General features: G+C 35.1%; 4 protein-coding genes across 5 annotated transcripts; 2 read left to right on the forward strand and 2 right to left on the reverse strand.

Annotated features, from left to right (window-relative positions):
- Positions 1 to 240: 240 nt before the first annotated feature.
- Positions 241 to 1485, reverse strand: LOC142639984 (uncharacterized). The gene is made up of 3 exons (XM_075814103.1): positions 1243 to 1485; positions 554 to 821; positions 241 to 461 (listed from the first exon to the last, which is right to left on the reverse strand). Exons 1-3 carry the CDS (start codon positions 1483 to 1485, stop codon positions 241 to 243), a joined length of 732 nt encoding a protein of 243 aa, XP_075670218.1.
- Positions 1486 to 6076: 4591 nt separating this feature from the next.
- LOC142638772 (chalcone isomerase-like protein 2) lies at positions 6077 to 8741 on the forward strand. Its single transcript, XM_075812836.1, has 5 exons — positions 6077 to 6267; positions 6797 to 6880; positions 7766 to 7921; positions 8101 to 8327; positions 8482 to 8741. Coding segments are annotated over exons 1-5 (630 nt in total). The 5' UTR covers positions 6077 to 6266; the 3' UTR covers positions 8644 to 8741.
- A 4454-nt stretch (positions 8742 to 13195) lies between these two features.
- On the reverse strand, positions 13196 to 15098 carry LOC142641371 (RING-H2 finger protein ATL74-like). The gene has a single exon (XM_075815792.1). It carries the CDS (start codon positions 14057 to 14059, stop codon positions 13442 to 13444), a length of 618 nt encoding a protein of 205 aa, XP_075671907.1. The 5' UTR covers positions 14060 to 15098; the 3' UTR covers positions 13196 to 13441.
- A 3785-nt stretch (positions 15099 to 18883) lies between these two features.
- On the forward strand, positions 18884 to 23403 carry LOC142641012 (transcription factor RF2b). Of its 2 annotated transcripts, XR_012845295.1 has the most exons (5): positions 18884 to 19404; positions 20615 to 20747; positions 21900 to 21984; positions 22687 to 23141; positions 23207 to 23403. XR_012845295.1 is itself a non-coding variant. In XM_075815364.1 (4 exons), exons 1-4 carry the CDS (start codon positions 18962 to 18964, stop codon positions 23067 to 23069), a joined length of 1044 nt encoding a protein of 347 aa, XP_075671479.1. In that variant the 5' UTR covers positions 18884 to 18961; the 3' UTR covers positions 23070 to 23403. The 2 variants fall into 2 exon arrangements, 1 of the variants encoding a protein (XP_075671479.1); XM_075815364.1 differs by having other exon boundaries at positions 22687 to 23403.
- Positions 23404 to 25393: the final 1990 nt, after the last annotated feature.

The following is a 25393-nucleotide window of genomic DNA, read 5'->3' on the forward strand; positions in this document are numbered from 1 at the left end:
CCACGTTTTTCTACTAAAATCATCAATAAAGAGAAGAAAGTAGTTACTTTTACCAAGTGATGATGGCTTGATAGGTCCACACATGTCTGTATGAACAAGTTTTAATGACTTGGTTACTCTTGTACTAACTTCTTTTGGAAAACTCTTCCTTGATTGCTTGCCAAGGAGACATCCTTCACAAAGCTGGTTAGGATGCTCAATGGAAGGCAATCCTCTCACCATCTTCATCTTTGTCAACAACTATAGTCCTCCAAAGTTTAAGTGCCCAAATCTTAGATGCCAAAGCCAAGAAGAATCTTTAAAACAAGCCTTCAGACATCTAATAACATCAATTTGAATATTTAACAAGAACATTCTATTTCTTGTCATAGGCACATTAGCTATCACAATATTTCGATGATCCCTTATTAAGCAGCTACGATCTTTCAACTGGATATCATTGTCTTTCTCAAGGAGTTGTCCTAAACTCAAAATATTAGTTTTCATGCTTGGCACATAATATACATCAGAATAAATTTATGATCTCCATTCTTTAAACGGATAAGAATTTTACCTATCTCCTTCACTGAAATTATGGATGACTCACCAAAGGTAACACTCCCGACCACTGATTCATCAATCTCCATAAACATTCTTTTATTCCCACATATACGGTTGCTAGCACCAGAGTCAAGATACCACACACCATTTTCTTCTCTGTCTTCTCCTTTGTATGCCAACAACAAAGTCGGCTCCACTTCTTCATTCTTATCTTCAACATAGTTAGCTTTCTCCTTAATAGTGTTAGCGGCATTTTTACATCCAGAAGCATAATGCCCATACTTTTGACAATTATAACATTTGATATTAGACTTATCATACCTTCTTCTATATGGTCTTGAGAAACTTCTTATCATATTTTCTTCTATATGGTCTTGAGAAACTTCCTCTTCCACGATCTCTTTTAGATTGTGAACTCTGACCCCTCTCTTCATAATTGGGAGAGTTTTGACCGTTCCTTCCACCAGATCCTCTCCTTTACCACGTCCATATCCTCGGTCTCTTTGGCTACTTTCACGCTAACGTTTCTCATTCAAGGTGAGTTTTTCTTGTAGGACTTGCTCCAAAGGCTCTTGCTTCTTCTTATTAAGCCTTTTTTCATGGGATTGTAATGATCCTATTAGCTGGTCAATGGTCATTGACTCCAAGTCTTTTGATTCCTCAATTGCCACAACAATATAGTCAAACTTAGAAATTAATGACCATAGGATTTTTTCTACCACCACCATCCAAGTTCTCACCATATCTCTTCAATTGATTTACAATTGCCAACACCCTTAAAAAATAATCTGAAATAGATTCAGATTCTTTAATGTGCAAACCTTCAAAATCACCTCTCAATGTTTGAAGGTGAACTTTCTTCACTTTATCAACTCCCGTTAGAGAGTTTTTAAGAATCTCCCATGCTTGCTTGGATGAAGTTGCATTTGCAACTTTCTCGAACATAGTTTCATCCAAACCTTGACAGATCAAAGTAAGAGCTTATTGATCTTTCTTTCGAGCCTTTTGCAAGGCTTCCTTTTGGTTTTGGGTCAAAGATTCTTCATCTTGTGACTCCACATAACCTTTCTCCATAATCTCCCATGTATCATGGGATCCGAGCAACGCTTCATTTGAATACTCCAATTTTCGAAGTTTTGTTTGGTAAGTCAAGGAAATTGGAACGACACAATCCCATTAGCAATAGCCATTCTCACCACGAATTGATTGGCTCTGATACCACTTTGTTGGAAATGAAACAAAATACTGATGGACTTTTCCTCACCTACTCTCACAAACACTCATACACTACTTAGTGTATAGAAGAGACTCACACTCACAAATTAAATAAAGGGAGAGAGATTGGAGAGGGAAGAGTTAGAACTCCTTAAAACTTTGTATTTCTCTTCAACTCTTGCTTAGAACTTGACGGATGAATGGATTTATATAGTACACCATCTAACCTTTAATTCCCACTACATTTATTTTTCTAACTCTTACATTCATAAATCTCATACATAAATCAATAAACCTCCCACTACATTAACTTATGAAACTCACACTTATTTATGAAGGATTAAAAAACAAGTTTAACTTCTAACAACTCTCTCTCTCTCTCTCTAGTTGGAAAAGTTTGGTCAGTTGAATTCATTTCTATTATTGCATGTTCAAATTCTTATACTTTGTAATGTTGTTGTTGAAATTATATTCCTAGAGTGATTGTTTTGTTGTTTTATTTGGTGGGTTTTGATTGAACTGGTGTCCTACGATATGGGTTTTCATTAATTTGTTGGATTGGTGGTGGTGGTGGTGGATATGTGGGTTTTTGTGGGTTGCTGGATGTGGAGGATTGGAGTGAGAGGAGGGTTTGGATTTGGGTTCTTTGTGGTGATAGTGATAGTGTTGGTTGTTGGGTTGCAATTTTGGTTGTGGGGTGTGGTGGTTGGAGAAAGAGATTAAAATGAATAGGTTTTGATGTGAAAAATAAGAGATGGGATGTAGGTTGAGTTGTAAAACGGCATCTAAAGTAGATAAAGTAGTTTTTCAGAGTGTAAAATGAGTATTTTTTTTATACGTGGATGCTAATGCTTAGTAAGTAACACATGCCTAGCATAGTTTCATTTTTTGTAATTGCAATAATGACCCTAACTCCCCAACCTCATAAGTGAATGCTAGAGGACAACACACAATGAAACCTCAATTTCCATGATTATTACAAAGATTAAGATAAAAAATAATGAAATTATGGACTAAATTGAGATATTTTTTAGGCTAATTTGTGGAGTTGTTAGGGCTAATTTTTAAATGGTGCCAAGATTTCGGAGGGAGAGAGGATCAAGTTTTATTTTCCTTAGGGTCAATTCAAATTAGGTTCTAATATATCTACCCACCAAAAAAAAAAAAAAAAAAAACCTGCAGGGGAACAAGGCCCTATCGTGGCTTTGTCCTTGGGATTAGCTGCTAATGAGTAATATTTTTAGTATAAAGTTTAGTTGTAAAATTGATTGTAACTTAAGGTTACAACCTTACTTAATAAAATAAACATTATTATATATTTTCAAAATCCAACCATTGAATTGCATGTTCTTTACGCTCTTAATACACATATCAAATTTTATGTCAATCAAATATTATTTACGGTATGATCTATAAACTTATATTTTATGTAAAATTTTAAACTACAAAAACTTTGCAATTTAAACAATTTATAGATGACATAATTATTAATCTTCAATTTTCCTGAAATTTTAGATTTGTCAAAATTCACCTCTAATAAAAAAATATTGAATGAGGTAATAGCCTTAGGCTATAACTAATTTTGTAGCTAAACTTTATCCTATGTTTTATTTATTATTGATTTATTTTTTTGGTTCAATAATATGCTTTATTTTGAATTCAATAAATGCTGGTTATTTCTTTTACTTCTTTATGGTTCGATTTTATTTTTCCTTTACTTATGGATAAGGGTAAGCGAATTCCTCATGTATGGGCATTGGATGAATACGAGTTTTAGTTGAATTCTGGCTTCCAACCAATTGACCGTCCACTTGTTCATGAGAGCCTGAAGGGAGAACCTGGTTTTCATGCTCATGACGGTGTAGCAATGACCAAGTTAGCATTTTGCTGTGTCGACAATTGCCAAAGAAAACGCCCTACGATATCGCAAATTTATCAGTATGTGCACAGTTTACAACTTTTCACTGGGAATTTTGGTGTGGAAGGTTTATTAGATAAATGGGACACTGAATTAGAAAATGCAGGCTAGGGAAGAAAAAAAGAGGAGATAAATGGAAAGGATGTCTTATCCCTTGTTTGGTTACTAAGAGTTAAAGAGAGAGAGAAATGTTTGTGGACCGAAGAGGGATTTCCTCTTCCCAAACGCTAAAATGTTGTCCTTTTCTGTAGATGTGAGCCAAATCAAATGGTATGTTACTCTAGCCTCTAGGTACTGTTCGAGTATAAACATAATTAATGGTGATAGATATGTTTTCTAATATTCCTTCCATTTTGTCAATAGTCGTTGTGGTAATTGCAACTAGTAGATGATGATACTAATATATATATATATATATATATATATATATATATATATATATATATAGTTTTTTTTTAATACATGATAGAATTTCTACTCTAGCCTAATCTAAGTGTATATGCGTGTGAAGCTCCCTCCTAGAGACTTGAACCCCGACCCTTGTCTCTACACCCTACAAGCATTTATATTTGTAGAGTGACTACCGCACCAAGGAGGAGCGGTGGTATACTAATATTTTAAGTATAAAGGTTTTATGCTAGCTCTTAATTAGGGAAAGATTTCAACTATTAGTCCTTATTATGACTGAAGATTGTAGGCTAGATATATTACATTTTGGTTGCCCTTTTGGATGGCTCTTTAAGAGCATCTTGAAAGGTATTACAATTGCTATGTAATGATTTGGGCAATTTGAAATCTGTATCATTTGGTTCTGCGAGGTAAATCATCTATAATGTTTTTCTTTCCTTTTTATTTTGGTTTTTCTTTGTATTTGTGTATATAGGTGTTGGATTTCTTGGTTTAGCCTTGTGCTTTTCTAATGTTGAGGACTTATGGGCATGGTTGTCAAAATCCCGATCTGGATCCTACGATCCTACGATTTTACGATCTTACCTGCTCAAAACGATTTGGATCTTTTAAGGATCTTTGCGATTGTTCAGGATCGATAGGATCACACGATTCTGACGATCCCAAACGACCTTTATTTCTTGTAATGTTTTTAAACTTAATAGATTGCTCAGTTGGATTTAAATGAAAAATAAAATCCCAATAGACCAAAATTTTCAACTCTAATGTAGAGAGTGTGCCAGTTGGATCCGAATAAAAAATATTCCAATAGAGTGTCATGTTTTGAGATTTTTGACCTCTTTAAATGATGCTTATAATTGAATATAGTGATGCATGGTAATTATATTAATGAATGTATAATTTATGTGATTATTTAACATACAAATGTTTATTTTTTTGTTTTTTTTTTCAAATAATATATGATCTTACGATTTACGATCCGATCCTATGATCCACGATCTCACCTACCTCCTACGATCCTACGTAGGATCCCGATTTTGACAACCTTGCTTATGGGTCATTTTCTTTTCTTCTTCCTGAATTCTTGCCTTGATTTTTTTATTTTGATATAAATGCAATAAATTTTATAGTTCCCTGAGTAATTGCCATAGTACTGCACCACCAACCGAATAATATCAACAATACAATTACTTGATGGGTAGTAGGTAAACTGAGCGGTGGATGTATACCCCCGGAAAGTCTCTTTGAATAAATAATTATGCAGTAATACTACTTTTCTTTCTCCAAAAAAAAAAAAAAAAAAAAGCTTCTTATTTTCTCCAAAAAGAAGATGAAGAAGAAGTATACTTTATGTGAATATGAATACGCAGCCAACACACAAATTTAGACAGCAGTTCCTATAAATTAAAAAAAAAAAAAAAAAAATAGACAGCAGTCCAATTAGTTAGGAGAGTTCAGGTTCGATATGCTGTCACAGTCTGTTTATTAAAGTGGAAAAAAGAATAGATCAAGACATCACCTTCAATAATATGTTAACGGGTGCTTTTAGAACAATTACTAATAAATTAAATTAAAAAAAAATTTAACACCACTGTCATGAGAAATATAAAAAGTTGTCAGGAAAATTAATTGTTTTATCAATTTACTATAAAATGTTTCTAAAAGTTGTTCTTGAACCAATGTCTTTAAGACATTTGTTAACATTCTTCATATTATATTACCTACCCACTTTTAATATTATTATTGCATGTAGGAATTTACTAGTTAACTAATCACACTATAGTATCACAGCACTTATTGTAAGAAGCGTGACAAGGGCCGCCGGGGGGGGGGGAGGGAGGTATGAAGATTGTGAATTCTATATAACATTCGCAAACAATAATTTTTTTTGTTTTCATAAGTGGAATTATAATAAGAAAATAAGATGAATCACAAGCTTATCAACTTGCATTACCTACCTACCACGGTCTTTAATAATAAGGCAAGACTGGAAGACAAAGACGACTACGTGTGCCTGTGTGTGTGGTGTGTTCAGTTGGCACATGTCAACCAACCAACCAACCCCTCCTTAAATATCAGCTTTAATTTAACAAAGCTTACACAACTCAATAATCTCTCTCTCGATCGTCTCTCCATTCTTTCTCACTGCATTTTCTTTGAATCCATACTCTTAACTCCTACTATCAGTAAGAGCTCTTTCCTCTGTTTTTTTTTATTTCATTGCATTCATATAGATGGGATTATTTCTTCTGGAATATCATTCCAAGCAGCCATGTATTTTTATATCTATTGTTAGCCAAAGAAGAAGTATTTTTAGCCTTTTCTTTCACAGGGTACATAATTGCAATTCTATTAAGCCAGAAACTAGTTTTAAATTACTAACCAAATTTAACATTAGTAATGTCCTCTCTAACTATATATATCCTATTAAGTGAGAGGATTGGAATTACCAAACCAATCCAATACTTTTCACAACTTGATTAGGCATAAGGTTTTTTTTTTTTTTTTTTTTTTTTTTTTTTTTTTTTAAATAATAATAATCACAAGTTGTCATTGATTTTTACATTGACATCACTATAGCATTCTTTATTACTGTCAACTTGCTCCTCTCAATATTCAAGAAAAATGTTGTGCTCTATATTAGTTACTTTAGTGAAAAATTCTACTTTATCTTCTTCTGTATCTCACCCAAACTTGGTTGTTTATGGTACACAGTGGGTAATGACGTGATCATGGTGGATGAAATCCCATTTCCTCAGCAGATCACCACCGCAAAGCCCTTATCTCTGCTGGGTTACGGTACACAACATCCCCCTTCTTTTTATTATTAAATGAATTGTCCATTTCTTTTTCATCAATTATATTTTGAAGTGAGGTTAGGTCCAAATTTTTTTTACTGCTAATCAGTAATTGTCAACTATAAGACTGTTAGGTTTAGTTATTTACTATAAGAGGTGGGAGAGGAGGATTGGAATTTGCTTTGTTTTAGAGAAAGTGTATGTCGTTGATATATCATTTCACCTTACATTAATTTTATGTTCAGTGGTACAACTCTATAGGTTTTGTAAACTAGTCATAGGTTTTAATTAGATTGTGTTGGTGTTAGTTGTGTGAAAAATATGAATAATGTTAGGGACACATAAAGTCTTACAACTTTTGCCACAACTTGCCATGTGACGAGTTGTGAGTAATAGAGGTGTGAACCTATCATTTGACCTCCAGCATTTACAACTTGCCACGTGGCAAGTTGTGATACCTTTTATGTCCTAAACATTTTCCGAAATATATAGGAGTGAACCAAGGTTATGGTTTAGGCCTTCAGGGGTGAATCTGCTTCAAGAATTCGATATATGTCCAGTTGTATCTTCTAGACAAATTTGAAATAAACTTTTAGCAACTCATGTGTGGGGACAAATATTATCTAAGGATAGCGATTTCATCGTACTTCTAAACCATTAAAGTTTCGTTGTTTGTTCAATAATATATACTTGTTTCTTTCATTGTTTACTCCTTTTATTCCCAACAGTTTTGATTTTTGACACCACAAAATTACTGTCAGTTAAGCACTAACTGTTCTTAATATAACTTATTAATATGATGATGTTCTACTTTGTTTAGCTCAACAGTAGCTTAACCTGCCTAAATTCTTGGAAAATTACATCTTTTCCTCTCTTGGTGTAACAGGAATTACGGACATCGAGATACACTTTCTCCAAATTAAGTTCACAGCAATTGGAGTTTACTTGGAACCTGAAATTGTGGGGCATCTGCAGCAGTGGAAGGGTAAACCTGGCAATGTCGTAGCTGAAGATGATGACTTCTTTGAGGCCCTTATTTCAGGTACAATAATTTTTGCTATCGAAAGCTATGGTTTGCTGCTGCAAGTGAAATTAGGACTGTATCTTGTCCTACTTGCCCAAAAGGTTAATTTTCCTAGTACTAGCGAGTTGTGGGAATGAACATATCATATTTGTCACTTGGTTATTGCTAAGAACAACTTCTTCAATCTATATATACAGCTCCAGTGGAGAAATATCTGAGAATTGTGGTGATAAAGGAGATCAAGGGTTCCCAATATGGAGTGCAGCTAGAGAGTTCGGTGAGGGATCGATTGGCTGCAGATGACAAGTATGAAGATGAGGAGGAGGCAGCATTGGAGAAAGTTGTTGAATTCTTCCAGTCTAAATATCTCAAGAAAGATTCCATCATCACATTTCATTTTCCAGCAACTTCTGGTACCGCTGAGGTAAAATTAATTAGTATCATTAGCTCATTTAGGTATATGTTAATGTTGATGTCCATGGCCTTGTCTGTCTTCAATTTTCTTTTTCCTGATGTGGGTGCCCAAATCTCTTAGAGCACCTGACTAATCCGCCGTTGCATTTGTGTGTATGTGTCAGATTGCTTTTTCGACTGAAGGGAAGGAGGACTCAAAAATCAAGGTGGAGAATGCAAATGTGGTTGAGACGATCAAGAAATGGTACTTGGGAGGGACTAGGGGGGTGTCTCCTTCAACCATAACCTCATTGGCTAACACCCTTTCAGCCGAGTTATCTAAATGAACATTGGTTGTCTTAATATGAACTTTGTGGTGCTTGTTTGCTAGTCTAATTTGAGCTTTATCAATGGAAAAATCATGTTTGATATGTTTCTCTACCAATAATATTGCATATAAAATGAGTCTCCTTTTTAAGTTTTTAAGAATATTATGAACTTAAAAGTTGCTTACTTTTTGTTCTCGATCTGTTCTCCTCTTGCAACAATTTATAAACATCATAGTGAATGAATTTCAATGCTTCTTTGATGCATACCCCATTCTGTTACACCTATCGATATTTGGGATCATTACATTTAAAAAAAGAATCCCTGAAATTTGACCTTCAGTTACAAAACAAATCCCAAAACTTCAATGGTATGAATCTCAGCCTTTATTGAGAGTCTGTTGCATTGCCTGCACTAGGATTGGTAACTTGGAATGGCTAAATGAACATTTACCAGTAACTAACTTCTAACGGCTATTTCTAACTGACCAATGACTCATTACTGCCTCTGCACTTCTGCACCTAATGCCTCTATAGTTGCACTTGTGAGCTTGGTTTCCCTCGAAGCTAGCTTAAGATGAGGCACATGACAGACGTATTTTTCTCTTAAGCATATTTGGATTTAAAATTTCATGTGAATTACAGATAATTTTCTGACATTAAAAAAACTTATGAAATGGCTTACAAAACCCCTAATAAACAAGCACACTTTAGTGAAGTTGCCATCACTGTATGATTTCCCCCCCCCCCCCCCCCCAACTAAAATACCCCTTAATGAGTTGATGTTCATATGATGGTTCTTTAAATATCTAGAAATTTTCTTAGTTTAGCATTAAGTATCAAATTAAGAATCTTATGTGCAAAAGTACATTGCATGATATGTAGCACTTATGTTGAGTCACTTGGCACAAGCATAATATATAATACCCAACCTTTAATAGTACATACCATACTATTTATGTGAGGATTTTTATTTTTTATTTTTATTCTGGGTTCATATGGCTCACTAATTAAAACAATTTAGAATTTTTATTAAAAACTAGTAAAGTCCAAGTTAATTTGGAGGTCTTCTCAAATTATGAGGAAATATGTAATATATTTAAGTTTTTCTACTAAAATGAGAAAAAAAGAAGAAGAGAAAAATAAGCAATTTATCTTTCCCAATTAGGGCTTGCAATGGACTAGGCTAAAATTACTTAAGTAAGAACCTCATCTCATCTCACAAATTTTTTGCAAGTCTGATGTGTGGTCATTACTAATTGCTCCCATGTATCGGACCAAGACGAATCCACTTTTATGTAATGGTTGCATAAAGCATACGCCCCTCTCATCTGGGGTGGACCCATTAGTTTAAAATAGTAAATCCCTCCTTATTCTTAATTATTTAGTGGAAAAAAAAAAGTGTTGTGTGGTCTCTGGTGGGGACATTGGCTTCTCTCAGAGACTCGAAATAAAATTGGATTGGCCCAGCTGTAAAGAAAGTTGTTAGACTGGAAACATAGCCCATTATAGTGGAGGTTATAGGCTGCTTGATTTGTTTAATTATAGTGGCCCAACCCAGCGTAGCCCCACTTCGCATATCTTCGCTACCTCTAATAACACATTAGCACCCACCAAAATCCATGACCAAATCAAAACAGGAATTAAAAAATAATAATAATCAAGAAACATTTTCAGCGGAAATCGAATTATTTTCACAACAAAGAAAGATTTCCAATCATATGATTTACACCACCGATCTAATGATAACCATAGATGAGTGTCATGTCCTATTCTTTACCCATTGAAATTTAAACAAGGAAATATGTTCCACTGGCTATGGCCACTGAAAATATTCGGTTAAGCTTAGCTCCCACCTGATGTAACTGTTACAATTACAGCACTTAGTCTGTAGCTGTCCAGGTCAATTGGGCGCAAATTCTTGACAAACTCTGTACCAAAGTGGTACGTTGTGTGTCCTTGTACGATGTAGTTGCTATAAGTCTCATAAGATAACAGTACCTAGTGGCACAAAAACGTATAGATATAGTGGACAATACATATCAGGTTAAAAGGGATTTGAAACATATTGATATTGGTCATCATCGTCGAGGTTTTTTTTTTTTTTTTTTTTTTTGATGGGATCATCATCATCGTCGAGGTTGTTCCATAGGAAACCCCAAGATAAAATTCTTTGCCGCAATCTAACGAATCAAGAAAAAAAAAATCTGATATAAGTCAATTAGGGTACAAAAGGAGAAGTGGGGGAGAGGGGTCCAATGATGGAAGATGCTTTTAATAAATATGTCCTCAATGCACTACAGGAATCCTCATTGCTCGAGACATTGTCTAGAGGTAGTGCATGAATAAATGAAATTTCTTTGATTGCGGTGTGTGGGCCTAGCTAGCTAGTAAATCAACAAAGTAATTTTGAAAAAAAACAAGAGTTTAGGATTCCATTCCTCAAGCACAAAAATGATGATTCTTCTGTGTGTGTCTTTATGCTTCTACTCAAATGGCTATCAAATCAAACAGGGTTTTTAAAGGAAAGATAGGAAGAATAAGTTTAACTCCTTCCTGGCTAATTGAGAAGTGCTTCCTTTTCCTCCCGCTTTTCCTTTCTTTATTTTCTTCTATAATTAACCAAGTTTGTATGCTATATATTGACACAGAGGATAAAGCAAGATATACTCAAGGACTTTTAAGTGAAAATTAGAATAATTTCTATTTCTAACTTCCTTAATTAACTGATCTAAATTCAACCTCGATCTTTCTATCTCTCCAAGATTAAAGGTCCGTTTGATTGAGGAGGGGGAGGGAGAGGGAGTAGAGAGTAGAGTAAATTTGACCCAAAATCAACCTATTTTTAGTCAGCTCTACTCTACTCCCTCTACTTCCCCTCTTTCCTCCCTCCATCCGAACGGGCCCTAAGGCATGCAACATTAGAAAAAATCCAATTTTAAGTGCTCGACTCTCTGCATCAACATTAACAAAAACGAAACTCACTGGAGAAATTTTGTAACATTTGCCATGTGTGATGATGGAGGATGAGAAAAAGTTCACTTCAGAATGGTATCAGCGTGAGAACTATCATGCAGAAGGTGGCCAAGAAGCCCACGGATTCTATACAAGAGGATATAGAAATAGAAGTTCGAAGTTTTGAAAAGAAAAGAGAGATTATATGCTTTTCTTTATTCCCATTAACTCTACTTTACCTTTTAACTTACAAAAAAGGGGAATCGAAACCTTTGAACTGTCCTCAGTTGGCACTTGGCACTGCAAATCACTTTGAATAATAATTGACCAGAGGGTTGGTACGTGCCATGCACATGGAGAAGTGTGTTTAAAATTATAATTTGCTTTTAGGCAACAATTACTACCTGCCCAATTGAAATGAAGTCTACCTGCTTTGATTTGTATTGTCAAGATATCCAATTTTGCTCAATGGTCAATGGTCTTCTTAATATTTTCAGTTTAAAAGATGCAACACTTCCAATTTGTGATAGAAGCTTGACATGGTTTCATATCTTTGTGGAGTCCAAAAGCTGATTCTTTTGTACTAGAAATCCAAATTTTATCTATTTAAAAATTTTCTCATTTCCTATATATTTATAAAAGGTTAAAATTGTTGTGTAATGATTAAATGATGAGTGGAAAATGAAAGAAAGAACACACGAAAGTTTATGTAGTTTGGCCTAACAGCCTATGTCCACAGTATGAATGCTCTTGAACGACTACATATGGATATTAAGCAATTATTTACAATTAACCCAATGTAGAGTTTATATATTAGATAATATTTGACTAACCTTAGACTAATCTAAGATTAAGTTGCTTGTTTTATAAGTATATGAACCAACAATTGGTTTGAGCTACTTAAACCATAATATGTCTAATATCTGTCCTCAAACTAAAGGTGAAAGCTTAAGTTTGAAAGTTTTTAAATATATTGAGTGATGCAGCACCTATGCTACTCTGACATGGCAATATCAATATGTCTTAACCAAAAAAAATTATAATAAATAAACCACTCGTTTACAAAGAATTACTATGAGAAATCATTTTTTATGTTGCTTGGCATCAGATATCAACTTTACTTACCTGCATTATTTCTGGACACATTTTTGTAGATGCATTCTTAAAATGGATTTTTTAAAGGAAAATATCATTCATCATATGGTTAACATTTTGACTACCTACCAAATATAGAGATGGGCCAGATGGCCCTTGACTTTTAGGTCCAATAGTATTTCAACAGCAACACTCAGGTTTTGAAGCTCTTATGATTAAAGAGCAATGATATGTCCACAATATTTTTACAACAAATTCTAAGTGGCAAGTTGTTACTGGTTGTTATTATTGGGATAAAAAAGTAATTTTAGTGTTAGATTCAAATTTGAACCTATAACAACTAACCACCTATGATTTGTTGTAAAATTGTTATAAAAATATTGTGAATGTAGCACCTCTCATGATTAAATGGTATAGAAAATCATTATGCTGATATTTTTCACACACACACAAGCAGAGAGAACACAATAGTAATCAATTTCTTCATCCCACTTAGCATGAACATTAACACACACAGACAGTATTGTCTCATAAACCTTCATATATATAGGTATTCAAATCGTAACTAACACATCTCCCTATGCATAATTACATGACTAAAACTAAGCTAACAACATGAAAAGAAAATACTCTATTATACTATTTCAAAATAAATAAATAAAACAAAAAAGGAAGAAAAAGTACTCCTCACTATTTCTTTAATACTACAGTTTTACAGTTTACTTAGGAGTTGTGAAAATGAAATCTTTGGAATTCAAGATTCAGCTAGCTAGCCTACCTCATCCACAGCGATTGCCACATCCCCTTGTCCTTCTGATGCATTTGAAGGATGTCTAATTCCAACATCAGCGGCATCTGCATCCCCGGCATCATGAGAACTGGTTGGTTGTTCTAGCAAAGACTGGCGACAAGTTGGACATGATGAGTGGGACCCCAACCATGTGTCTATGCACCTAACATGGAACCCATGATTACATCTTGGTAACACTCTCACTTTCTCACCATCCGCAAATTCCCCAAGGCAAATTGGACATTCTGTAGCTGGAATATTAAGCACTGAAGATCCATATACAGCAACTGGGATTTGCCGCAATGCACTCTTTTTAAGCCCTGTGCCAGCTAAACGTGCGGCAGTCTCATCTGGGGTTTCGAAAGCATATCTACGGCTACACCTTAGAGCACAACGGACAATTGAATTTAGTCCAAGTGCACATATTAACGCACAAAGCAAGGCTGCTAGGATAATCACCATGTTGGTGTCAAAGTTTGCCTCGCTACCATACCCTTTAATTGGCGCCTTATTACCTTCATTTGGTGGTGGCACAATAGTTGATTCTGCATCGAGGAGTAAACGGTGTGGACCGTGTGGAAGATGATTTATCACCATTTCTCAAATGATCTAATATGGAATTTCAAGGAAAAAAAAAAAAAGTTCTTAACTTGTGGCTTCTAGCTTAAAATTAAAAGGTTGTACGCAGCATACAAAACTTCCACTAAGAGTTGAGAAAGGTGATTGGTAGGTAGTCTACGAACCTAATTTTTTTAAGAAAAGAGGCTTGAGATCTCGTTCCTCCACGGTCTTTTAGCAGCAAATCGAACCACAAAGGAGACTGAAAGATGGGATTTCATGTCACTCATGTATAAACAAAGCCTTGCCTTGTTGGTTTCAGCTTCTTTTGATGCAGAATGACTAGTACTCTAGAAGCTGGACTCGATGTGTGATGAAGCTTGTGAATAATATATATTAGATATAAAGCAGGAAAGGAAAAGATTTGAGTAGGGGTTATCAGGTATGTGGTTTATTTCCTTTGGTTCTTCTCTAACCTTTGATCTGCTTTCAACTAAAGGGAGATAGATGGGCTTTTTGAGTTAAAACGGTGCCTGTTAGGATTCCAACTGGATAAAAAAAAAAAATTCAAAACTTTCCAAAAAGCATCTTGTTGGTCACAGGGATAAGGAAGGGTGGGTAAAATACTAAATAGTCTTCGAGACCTTTAAAGGATGAGAATCAATCGCCTTAATTGGCAAGCATGAATGGCAAAAGTTATGGCTTCTTAAATCACAAACAGCTCTAATCCAATGAAATTGTTTCTTCATCAGAACAACAAGGCATCACCCATTAAAGAAGAAATGACAACCACTAGGAAGATAAGAGAGAGACAATTATTTAGCCTTACCGTGGCGTTGAAGTTCCTAAACTTATCCCACACGGGGGCGGTGGAAATTTTCTAGTAATTTCAGTGAAGCAAATGGAGAAAGAGAGAGATGGAGATGGCTTGGTTGATTCTTTGGTAGACTATTGATGGGGTTGTGTTTTAAAGTGCTTTGTAGTCATAGGATGAAAGATAAGGTTTTGGCTGTCTTTTCACTACATTATTTTTGTGGAGAGAAATGACATATATAGGGGGTTAAGCTTCAAAACAAGTTGCATAAAAAGGATTGTTAGATTTTTATTTTCTTATTGATAAAGTTGAAGAAAAAGGTCACCTGGACTGGAATTTTGATTATGGTACCTGATCCCACCAAATCTCAATTAGCTTATTAAATAAAAATGCTTATTCTGGGCACCAAATCCTTCACCCACTCCTCTACTCTTTCTTTAATTTAAAGGTTAAGTAAAATGTTCGTTGGTTTTTGGCCAATGATCATCGTTGGATCCCTATATGAGATAATGCGAATGTCGCCATGTGTTTGTACAATTTTGTGTGACACATTCCATTATTTCTGTAGCAATAATTATAGTAATAGTAATAGTAATACTGATCAACCACTCTTACTCTTTATTGACTTAATGATCGGAGGAGGAAAACAAAAAGGAAAGAAGGAAAGCTTAGGCCGGCTTGTCATTTTAGGTACACAAAGAGTTAAATCTATCGCTAAGTCACTCGCTATATAAGACAATGCTGATTTAGGCTCCGTTTGGATAGAACTTATTGTTGAAAATTGAAAACTGAAAATTGAAAACACTGTAGTAAAATAATTTTAAAATGTGTGAATAGTACTGTGAGACCCATTTTTAATGAAAAAGTTGCTGAAAAGTGAAATTTGTGGGTCTGTGAACAGTGCACGAATGCACTGTTCACAGAAGATTGGGTCAACAACTGCGGCTGGAGAAAAAAAAAAAAAAAAAAAAACTGAAAACGCAGACGCAGCTTCAGTGGAATCCAAAAGCCCCCTTAATATCCACCAATAATTGCTTGTGCAGCGCCAAAACTGTGTTAGGACCACAATAAGGTCGTTTACTATATGCCCTAAGACCTGCTTTTGTGTTTCGGTTCCTTAATTTGCTAATTTTCTTGCATTAAGGTTCAAGTTCTAATAACAGCATCACCATCCATCAGCAGCAGGTACGTTTAATCCATTTTGTTGCTTTAGCGTTTCGACAGTTTTTGTCATCTGGCTACTAAGATGGCTGTTAACTCTAACCCAAACTATGGACCACTCGTAATATCATAATGTTTTGTACAACTTATTAAGCATTGCTCACAACATATCAAATCAATAGCTGTAAAAAACTGAGAATCTTGTGTCTTAAGATTCTTAACTGATTGATACCTCTATATGTTTCCGAATGATACATACTGGATTCAAATCACTCTCTTTCAATTTATCGAATTATTATAAATAAAAAATTGAACGCATCAAAATCTGCAGCGGTTATGGAGTTCCTGTCAATGATTTGGATTGTTTGATTTTATCTCTATGATAAGGGGCATATATATCCTATTGAGATATGTCTGTGAGTGTGTGAATCGGTTTAGTTTAGCCCTGTTGGGCGTGTGAAGAAAAGATTGGGACATGGAAATCAATCATGTGGCTCATGCAGACACTCCCTCCATGGCCAACCAAGAGGGTCCTGATGGGTCCACATTTTGTCTAGTCCCAATTCACTCAGCTAAAACAATGGACCCCTCAAATTCACTGAAATTGCCACCTGTCGATCTAGATTGACTATCTCCATACAAGTACCATCAGACCCATCACCCACGTTTTATGTTTTCACCTAGAATGCTTCCTTCACAATAAATCTAACACCTTTGTTAGGTGAAGGATATGACTTATTATGAGGGGAACAGTTTAGAAACAAATACAACAAACAAACCCACACAAAACAGACACAGCCGACTCTTAAGTCTCAACTCAAAAGATGGTTCTGAGTTGCGTGTAGCCACCGCCCACAAGGTAGAGGTAATTGCGTACAGCGTAGTTGGGCATTAAATATATCAATCCCACACTGGTTGTTGTTGGGTTTAAGCGTTCAAGTATGTTTTAGAACAGTGGAGCCCACGAAGCATGATTATAACTCGGGCTGCGGCCCCCCTAGCATAAACATAATTAGTTTAAATTGCAAAATATACTTGTGAAGATTAGAGATATTTTTTCGATTTTAAAAATTTTAGAATTTTGATCTTACCTTTGAAATTATATTCCATTTACATCAACAATATTTCCGTACAATACAGACTCCACTGTTGGATTTAACCATTTGAGAATGTAAATAAAAAAAATGTTTTAATGAAAGAAAGATAAAAATATAAATTTCAAAATAATTAAGAACAAAACTTAAATACAATCCATTGAGTGTTGTACTTTTAAGTTCTTCAATTGGATTCAATCACATGCTCGTATTGAATAATACAACTAATTAAATTTGACAATATGATTCATTCGGTCAATAGAATTAGAATCACATGAATGAATTTAATTGAGCATTGGATAATTTCAAATACACGTTATACACATGGTCCACCTAATAAGTGCATTCTCAAAAAAATTCTTAATTATCTTATTTCATGTAGCATCTTACCAACTATGGGAGGTATGAGCTATGCATAAGGGTATAAGTGGAAGCATGCCAAAAGCAGGACCGGCCACAATATAGTACACTTAGCCTCACCATGACATTGTGCATTAAGATTGACCAAGAAAGTCATGGCCAATCTATACTGTCTGATTAGGAGGCGTCCCATCATCTAGGGGTAGCCTCATAGGGCAATGATGCCTCTCTTCTATGAAAAATTATACCCTATATCATGTATATATATTATCTCTCTTATAGCAAGTGGGCACCACCTGTTGTAAGGGAAATGCTGCATATACCCAATATAGGGTATACTTTCTCCCTTACTAGGCCTCATGTGCAGGTAAATATATCCCCCTCCATTAGTTGGAAGAGGTATGCAAGAACTGTTTCTTTCTTTTAAAAAGGCAACTGACTTGAGTTTTGGAGTGGTTATTGTCGTCCTATGTGGCAAAGCTCTCCCTATGTGCGAGACCCATGTGGTGCTAGGTTTCGGTAGAGCTCCATCTCCCACCAATTCTCATTTCATTGAACTCGGATGCATGGTCTTCATCTATGAGGGAAGGGAATCTCTAACAAGCTCTAGTATCGAACAAGCTCCAATACTAGAATCCGATCATGCACAGTCAGATTCCCTAGCATACCAATCATGGATTTCATGATACTATTACCAAATCGTCCTTCCTAAAGTCCTAGCACTTAAACCAACTTTCTTGCTTTATAAGATAGGACAATTATATATATGAGTCATGTTAATGAGCACCCTTAGGCAATTTGTTAATGCACAAGTTTAAGAAAAATTTTAATTGAAAATATAAAAAGTTGTTATTAAAATCAATTACACTCTTTTTTCAATAGAATTTCTAAAAATATTTCTTAAACAAATGCTTTAATGCTTTGGCATTTGTTAACTTTTTCCTATATAATAGAGCAGAAGTTAAGTACATTCGCCAAGGAAAGTACAATGAAGAGTGGTGCTATTTCCATGATTCTAAAAAAATAAAATAAAAATAAAAAGATACTGATAAACTGTGTTGGGCATCTCTTTCTACATCTCCTACTAGTGACAAACTGACAATTATTAAACATGGATTAGGGCCATTGGGCCATGTACCAATGAGTTCGGCTCAGTCCAGTCTTCTTCTGTGTTAATAAGAACTTTAATAGAAGCCCAAGTTATAATTACACTATTTAAACAGTCAGCAGGTCTTATTACAAAGAACCCAAAAACATGGGACCCAAAATTAGCGGCGTCCCAAACTCCCAATCCCAAAACACAAATTTTCCCAATCCTTTGCCAAATGCCAGTTCGGCAGAGGCATAATAATAGGCGGATTAGCCGGTTAGACAAAAAAAGAAAACGACATCGCTTTATCGGGGGTCCACACTTATTTGTTTGTAATAAAACCATGACCGTGTCCATGAGCAAGAAAATGTGACGATGAGTGTGGAAGACGAGGAAACACTCTAAAATCACCCAACCCCAAAATGGATCATCCAACTCCGAAAAACCCAGTCTCTCAGACCCAACAACAACAACCCGATTCCGATATGGGTTTATCAAACCCGTCGCGTACCGGCCACCACCGCCGGGCCCACTCTGAGGTCCATTTCCGGATCCCAGACGACCTCGATCTGGGCTTCGATGGTGGGCCTTCCTCCGCCGCGGGTTTCGATGAGGATGACCTGTTTTGTACCTATATGGATATTGAGAAGCTTGGATCCAGACCCGACGGACACGGCTCCGTAGCCAAACCCGACAATGCAGGTGAAGAAGGAGAAGCAGAGCAAAGCTTGAGGACGAGGCATAGACATAGCAGTTCGGTGGATGGGGGTTCCCTCAATTTGATGGATAGCATAGAGGCCAAGAAAGCAATGGCCCCTGCTAAGCTCGCTGAATTGTGGACCGTTGATCCCAAACGAGCCAAGAGGTCTCTCTCTCTCTCTCTCTCTCTCACACACACGTTTTATCCACCTCTTTTAACAACATTGGGTTTCTGGGTCACACTGAATTGCTGTTTTCACTTCTCAAAATTTTGACTTTTTTTTTTTCATTTCAGAATTGGGTTCTCATTGTTGGGTTGGGATCTTTTCTATTTTGCTGCAATGATAAAGTCTAGGCCTTTAGGCTAAAGGGTTCCTTATGAAAACTAAAAGTTTGGTTTTTATTTATTTATTTTTTCATTCCAGCTAATATTGAAGTCACAAGTTTAATAGGGGTGATCCAAGTTGATCTCAACGTGGAATTTGTTGGTTTTTGTTTCTTATCTCAAAGTCAATGTGGGAATATCTATTTTGGAGATTTGGCCTATTTTGAGTTGCTGACTCGCTTGCATTTATGGTTTATTAGTTACTACTTTACTTGCATTTACTGGAGTTTGAAACATGTAGCTGTATATGCAATTAAGATGAGCCAACGGGATCGGGTTGCACTTGGAACATAATCATGTGGTTTCTTCATATATTATGAATGCCGCAGTCTATGACATATGAGTTGGAACTTCTGAAAATGTTCCGTGTCTGTAACCAATAGCATAAGTCTTTCTAAAACTTGAGCAAAATAATGAAGAGCATTGATTACATATACCTTGAAAGTGAAATATGGTATTTCTGAAAGTCTGCACTGTCCCTCAATAAGTCATTCAAATGGCTGACTGATGTTATTCTGGTCACTGCTTCTGTTGTTCCTTTGTTTGAAGTCCCCATTCTGCCATAAGAGAAAGGGAAAAAAAAAAAAAAAAACTAATTTTAATGACCAGGTTTAATGCTGTGCACCAGTTGTTGAACTTTGTTTTGTCCATTCAATATTTGAACAATTGATGAAAGTTATATTCCACAAAAGCTTACATAACTTTATTTTTAGGCAGAGCTTTATGGGAAGAAATCCTAACATTTGGTTCTCTAGGAAGATTCAAATAGTGTTTTATAAAGTTAATTCACTTGTACACTAAATGAAATTCTCTTTTATAATCTTAGAATTTTTGAGCTGGTGCTTGATGAAAATAAATTAAAATACCTTGTTCTTTAGTAAGGTTAAACATCTCTTTCATAGAGTTGATTGTGATTTTTGTTTGAAACACCAACATCTGTTTTATTTGGGTCGACACTTAAGCATACAATTTAACAATATTTTTTGTACAGGATATTGGCAAATCGACAGTCTGCTGCTCGCTCAAAAGAGAGGAAAGCTCGTTACATATTAGAACTTGAGAGAAAAGTTCAAACCCTTCAAACAGAAGCAACGACTCTTTCTGCACAACTAACTCTGTTTCAGGTTCTTATTGAAATACTCTGACCTGCTCAATGACAAATTTTTCCCTGTTCTATGCATGCACGAATCAATTTGTAGTAGTTTTGTGCTTTTCCTTTTTTTTTCCCCTTCTGGTTGACAATATATGCATATTGTATGCTTTAAGTTCATGCATAAAGTAATCCTTCAAGGTGCTTTATGTTCATCATCATGAACATAAAGTAATCCTTTTCATTTGCAATAAAATTCTATTACTTTTCAAAGAAGTTAATGCATAAAGGCTGATCAAAGGGGCTTTAGCTCTAGTGTTAAGTTGGTAACTGCTAAGAGATGGGGTGTGGTTTTTCTGGTCTTAGGTTTAAGTCTTACCAAGCAAAAAAAAAGGAAGAAATAAAAATGGTCATTATTGGTATTATGGCTTGGCTTTTGATTTCCACTATCTTTTCTTTTCTTATCTAATTTTAACCACAGGTTTATAATGTTTTTGTGGATTCCAAACCCCTACTGGCTCTAATCTTGGGTTCCCTCTACTCTAGTTTCATTGCCTAATTTATATATCAACTGATGGGAATCTAAAAGGAAATGTGTTGACAACATAGTTATAAATAATGTCCCAGAGTATTTCAGAAATATTTGGTACATTTCTAAAAGTTAAGCAATATGCTTATCTAGTTTTGGTCCTATTGGATATGCAAAGGGAAGTATCTGAAGAAGTATCACATCAACCATGGATATGGAGACAACTTGTTTTTGACTTTGTGCCATACCAGTGGTGTGATTGGCTTTGTTGCTTGGTCCTAGATGCAAGTGCAACTGTGTGACAAACAACAGAGAAAATCAGGGGGTGGGGGGAGGATTTGACCATAACAGAGGCTTTTTCTTTGTTAACACATCTAACTTTTAGGGTGGGGGGATTACTACAAAGTCCCTTTCATGAACGTTATATGCCCCAATGAATTATTTATCCTTCTGTAGTATCTTTACATGATCCTACAACAACAAAAAAACCTTGTTTCCAACAAACTAATCAGTTTTGACCACATGTATTCCTTACATGATTCTAATGATCCAAAAACTTTTGTTTTAGGTTTTGTTGTCTATGTATTTTGTCAGAGTTCTTTTTCATGGACATTTAACTGTTGGCTTTGTGTCTTTTTTCTTTGTGTTATCTTTTAGAGAGATACAACAGGCCTGAGTACTGAAAATACAGAGCTTAAGCTTAGGTTACAAGCTATGGAACAACAAGCTCAGTTACGTGATGGTACGTATCATTCATGGCAGTTTTAAAAAATAAACGTCTTCCTTTTCTGATAAAAATTATATCCGTGCTAGAGGTCAATCTATGTCCTTTGTTTTGTGCACCTTTTCTTGAATATTTAGTATTTCCACTGATCACCTGTATCACAAGTGAGCGGTGCTGCCAGTGCATTATTATCTTTGTTTGATGGTTGATGTTACAGAAGTGCTGAAAGTGGTTCTATGTTATTTTCTTTTTTGATACCTGTTAAAGATGAAGTACCTTTGGTGCTGATCCATGTTATATATACCAATGCAATAATTTACTTTCTATGGATATTTAGGGCTTACTTGAGATCTGCTTATTTGTTGAAACTGAAAACTTTTTGCTAAAAGTATTGTAGATAAAGGTAAAAATTAGCTGAAATAGTACAGTGAGATCCATGAATAGTACCAAAATGTGCAGTGGGATCCATAAATAGTAGCAAAAATAAGCTGAATATTAAAATAAGTTGGCAAAAATAACTTTTGCCAAACAGACACTTAATTGGCCCCTCTTTTTCCTACTATTACCTCACATTGCTAATCTAATAGGTGCAAAGGATCTTACCAATCTACTTCTGACTTCTAGCCATCTATTATTGTCAATGTGTGTTACCTGTTCTATGTAAAATAGCAAGAAAATTTGCTAAGTGGCAATGCACTTTGTATGACTGTTCCCAAACAGCTTTAAATGAAGCACTGAAGAAGGAAGTTGAGAGGCTCAAGATTGCAACCGGAGAAATAATGACACACAATGATACTTCTTACAATTTGGGAATGCATCATGTTTCATATCCTTCATCTTCCTTCTTTTCACATCAGCCACAACCTCAGCCAGGTGACCCCCAGAACATTCAAATGCCATCACCATTTCATCAATTCCAGTCTAACACATCAACAGCCCATCAGCCCCTGCTTGCTGTGGCCCACTCACACGCCTTCACAGATATGTTGCAGCAGGATCCTCTGGGCCGGTTGCAGGGGCTTGATATCAGTGGAAGAGGGTCCCATATGGTTAAGCCTGAAGGCACTTCCATTTCTGTAAGTGAAAGCAGCAACACATTTTGATGCAAATTTTGCCAACCTCCACGTGGCCGTATTTGTTGGATTGTTCATAGACTGACATATTGACAGCCGAAGGTATTATTTATTTGAACTTAATTCTTTTAAATCAACTGGCTTTTAAATTTTAGTAGCTTTTTCAGGTCTTGTACACTCATGAGTTCTCTCCCATTCCATTCCAAATCTTGAGTTTTTGGGGCTTTTTCTTTTGGAAATAGAGGGCTTTCCAATGATTGGAAAGATGCAGCATTTCATGCCAGGCACTTCTCAATATTCTGTTCTTTATGTTGTTGTTTAAAATCATATTTCTAAGGGGAAAAAAAATCTGTTTGATATGCAACCTGTGATCTCTCTCTCTCTCTCTCTCTCTCTCACACACACACACACACAATCGCCATCATCATGGCAGAGAAACATGTTGTTTTAGGTTATAGTTACAAAAGTTATATGATGTTGGCCCTGAAAGTAACTAACTCAGTTGTGAATTTCTATGGCTATCTATTGTGGTCATGTTATAATGTTGTGAATTGTGGTGGTTTTTCTCACCCTAAAACAAAAGGGAAATATGGTGGACGTGACCCCCCCCCCCCCCCCCCCCGCCCCCCAAAAAAAAAAAAAGCGGAGTTAAAACTTAAGATCCAAAGCAAATAGAGATGGAGTGAATAGCAAATGCGAGAGGCAATTCTGATGTATCTGAATGAGTAACAGTGCCAATAAAAACTTGAAGAGCAAGGTAGCATGACTGTTATTAAATCCTGATGTATTTATAATCAATTGACTTCGAGCTGAAGCACTATATGGTGTTAGACTTTGAATATAAGCTGTACCTTTTGCTTTCAATTTTTTAATCCTAAATTAATTTGAAGATAGGTAGGAGAGGATGAAAACATGAATTCCATTAAACATAATCCAAACCCACTTTCAGAGGGAAAGGTTGTACTCTTATTTTGTCTCTTGTTCGGCAGTGTCAATGATAAAAGTACGGTATGGAATGAAAAGTTTGGAACTTTGAATTATGAATATATTATATGTGTGTTAATATATGTTACATATTTGAATAAAAATTATAGATAGAAATACGTATGTCATCACTGCATAATACGCATCATCAAAAAAATAAAAATAAAAATAACTCACGTAAAATATAGATCGACTAACGACCAAAAGGAATGTTACCTACCATGTGTGCGTTTCCTTTGAAAATCGCATCCTTTTTGTTGGCCATGATTTACAAATTCAAACCTGATGGTCCACAACTTTACAAACTTTCAAAATGAAGTACTCTGAAAAATCAAAACTCCCGGTCTTCACGTTGGAAAACCAGCATTCCTGGGAGAAATAAACCAGCTCCCATAGAAAAACAAGGCAGTTGCTTTTCGAGCTATTATAAGGCCAGTGGAGATCAAACCCAGATCAGGTTTTCAAAGAAAATGACCTTTACATTCATCTATATCTATATAGGAGAGGGAGATGAGATAAGAAAATACACTTACACGTCAACACCAAAACTGCATGTGGTAGTTAGTGTTGCGGGACAATTGATAAACCCTTCTCAATATCATACTTTATCGATGTGTGTGTTTCTCCCAAAAAAAAAAAAAAATCTATATATATCTAAAAGGTGAAACGCAGTATTTATTATTGCTATGCTTATTTAATCATTCTTTTTCTTATTTAATTTTTATTCTTAAATTTTGATGAAAGGATTAAATATATAAATATTTTTTTTGAAAAAAAAAATATATATATATATATATTGATTTTACACATTCATCTTGAGCAGTTTTAACTTTATATATAACTTTGCATTTATACATTCATCTATTTTAATTTAGATGTTATAACTAAGCAATAAAATCAATGAAGAATCTAAGACCAAAAACAATGTCTATACATATCTCTCTATACTATTATATAATATGGAAGATCTAAAATAAATTTTATAAAAGCTCTTTTTGTGCCATGTCATTAGCAACCTTTCAATTTTTTTTTGGTTGCAATTATTACTTTGTTTAACCTTTCATCTTTTTCAACCATTGTCTTCTTAGTTCAATTTTTCATCTTCTCCAATCATTGGCATTTAAATTTTTCATTTGATTTTCTTTATAAATTTTAAAATTTTCTTCTTTATATCTTCATAAATTCTATGGTTTAACTTTTTTGAACATTTCATCTACTTCCACCCTCCCAACCTTTCATCTTTATAAATTTTACGGTTTCGCTTTTTGAATCTTTCATTTGCTTACACTCTTTCTCTTCCAACTTGATTTTCTTATAAATTTCTTTTACTTCATTTCCACCTCTCTCCCCTATTCCTTCCAAGTTGTTCA

The sequence above is a fragment of the Castanea sativa genome, chromosome 6 (assembly GCF_040712315.1).
Source record: "Castanea sativa cultivar Marrone di Chiusa Pesio chromosome 6, ASM4071231v1".
NCBI lineage: Eukaryota > Viridiplantae > Streptophyta > Magnoliopsida > Fagales > Fagaceae > Castanea > Castanea sativa.

Excerpts from the sequence above, each read along its gene's own strand:
- LOC142639984 (XM_075814103.1), bottom strand. The coding sequence starts at position 1,485 with ATGTTCGAGAAAGTTGCAAATGCAACTTCATCCAAGCAAGCATGGGAG. Across the intron at positions 822-1,242 it reads GTGGTAGAAAAAATCCTATG|TATGGGCATTATGCTTCTGG; the intron begins GTCATTAATTTC and ends AATTGTCAAAAG. Across the intron at positions 462-553 it reads AATTTCAGTGAAGGAGATAG|GACAACTCCTTGAGAAAGAC; the intron begins GTAAAATTCTTA and ends TTTTGAGTTTAG.
- LOC142638772 (XM_075812836.1), top strand. Across the intron at positions 6,881-7,765 it reads CTTATCTCTGCTGGGTTACG|GAATTACGGACATCGAGATA; the intron begins GTACACAACATC and ends TTGGTGTAACAG. Across the intron at positions 8,328-8,481 it reads CAACTTCTGGTACCGCTGAG|ATTGCTTTTTCGACTGAAGG; the intron begins GTAAAATTAATT and ends TGTATGTGTCAG.
- LOC142641371 (XM_075815792.1), bottom strand. The coding sequence starts at position 14,059 with ATGGTGATAAATCATCTTCCACACGGTCCACACCGTTTACTCCTCGAT.
- LOC142641012 (XM_075815364.1), top strand. The coding sequence starts at position 18,962 with ATGGATCATCCAACTCCGAAAAACCCAGTCTCTCAGACCCAACAACAA. Across the intron at positions 19,405-20,614 it reads GATCCCAAACGAGCCAAGAG|GATATTGGCAAATCGACAGT; the intron begins GTCTCTCTCTCT and ends TTTTTTGTACAG. Across the intron at positions 20,748-21,899 it reads CACAACTAACTCTGTTTCAG|AGAGATACAACAGGCCTGAG; the intron begins GTTCTTATTGAA and ends GTTATCTTTTAG.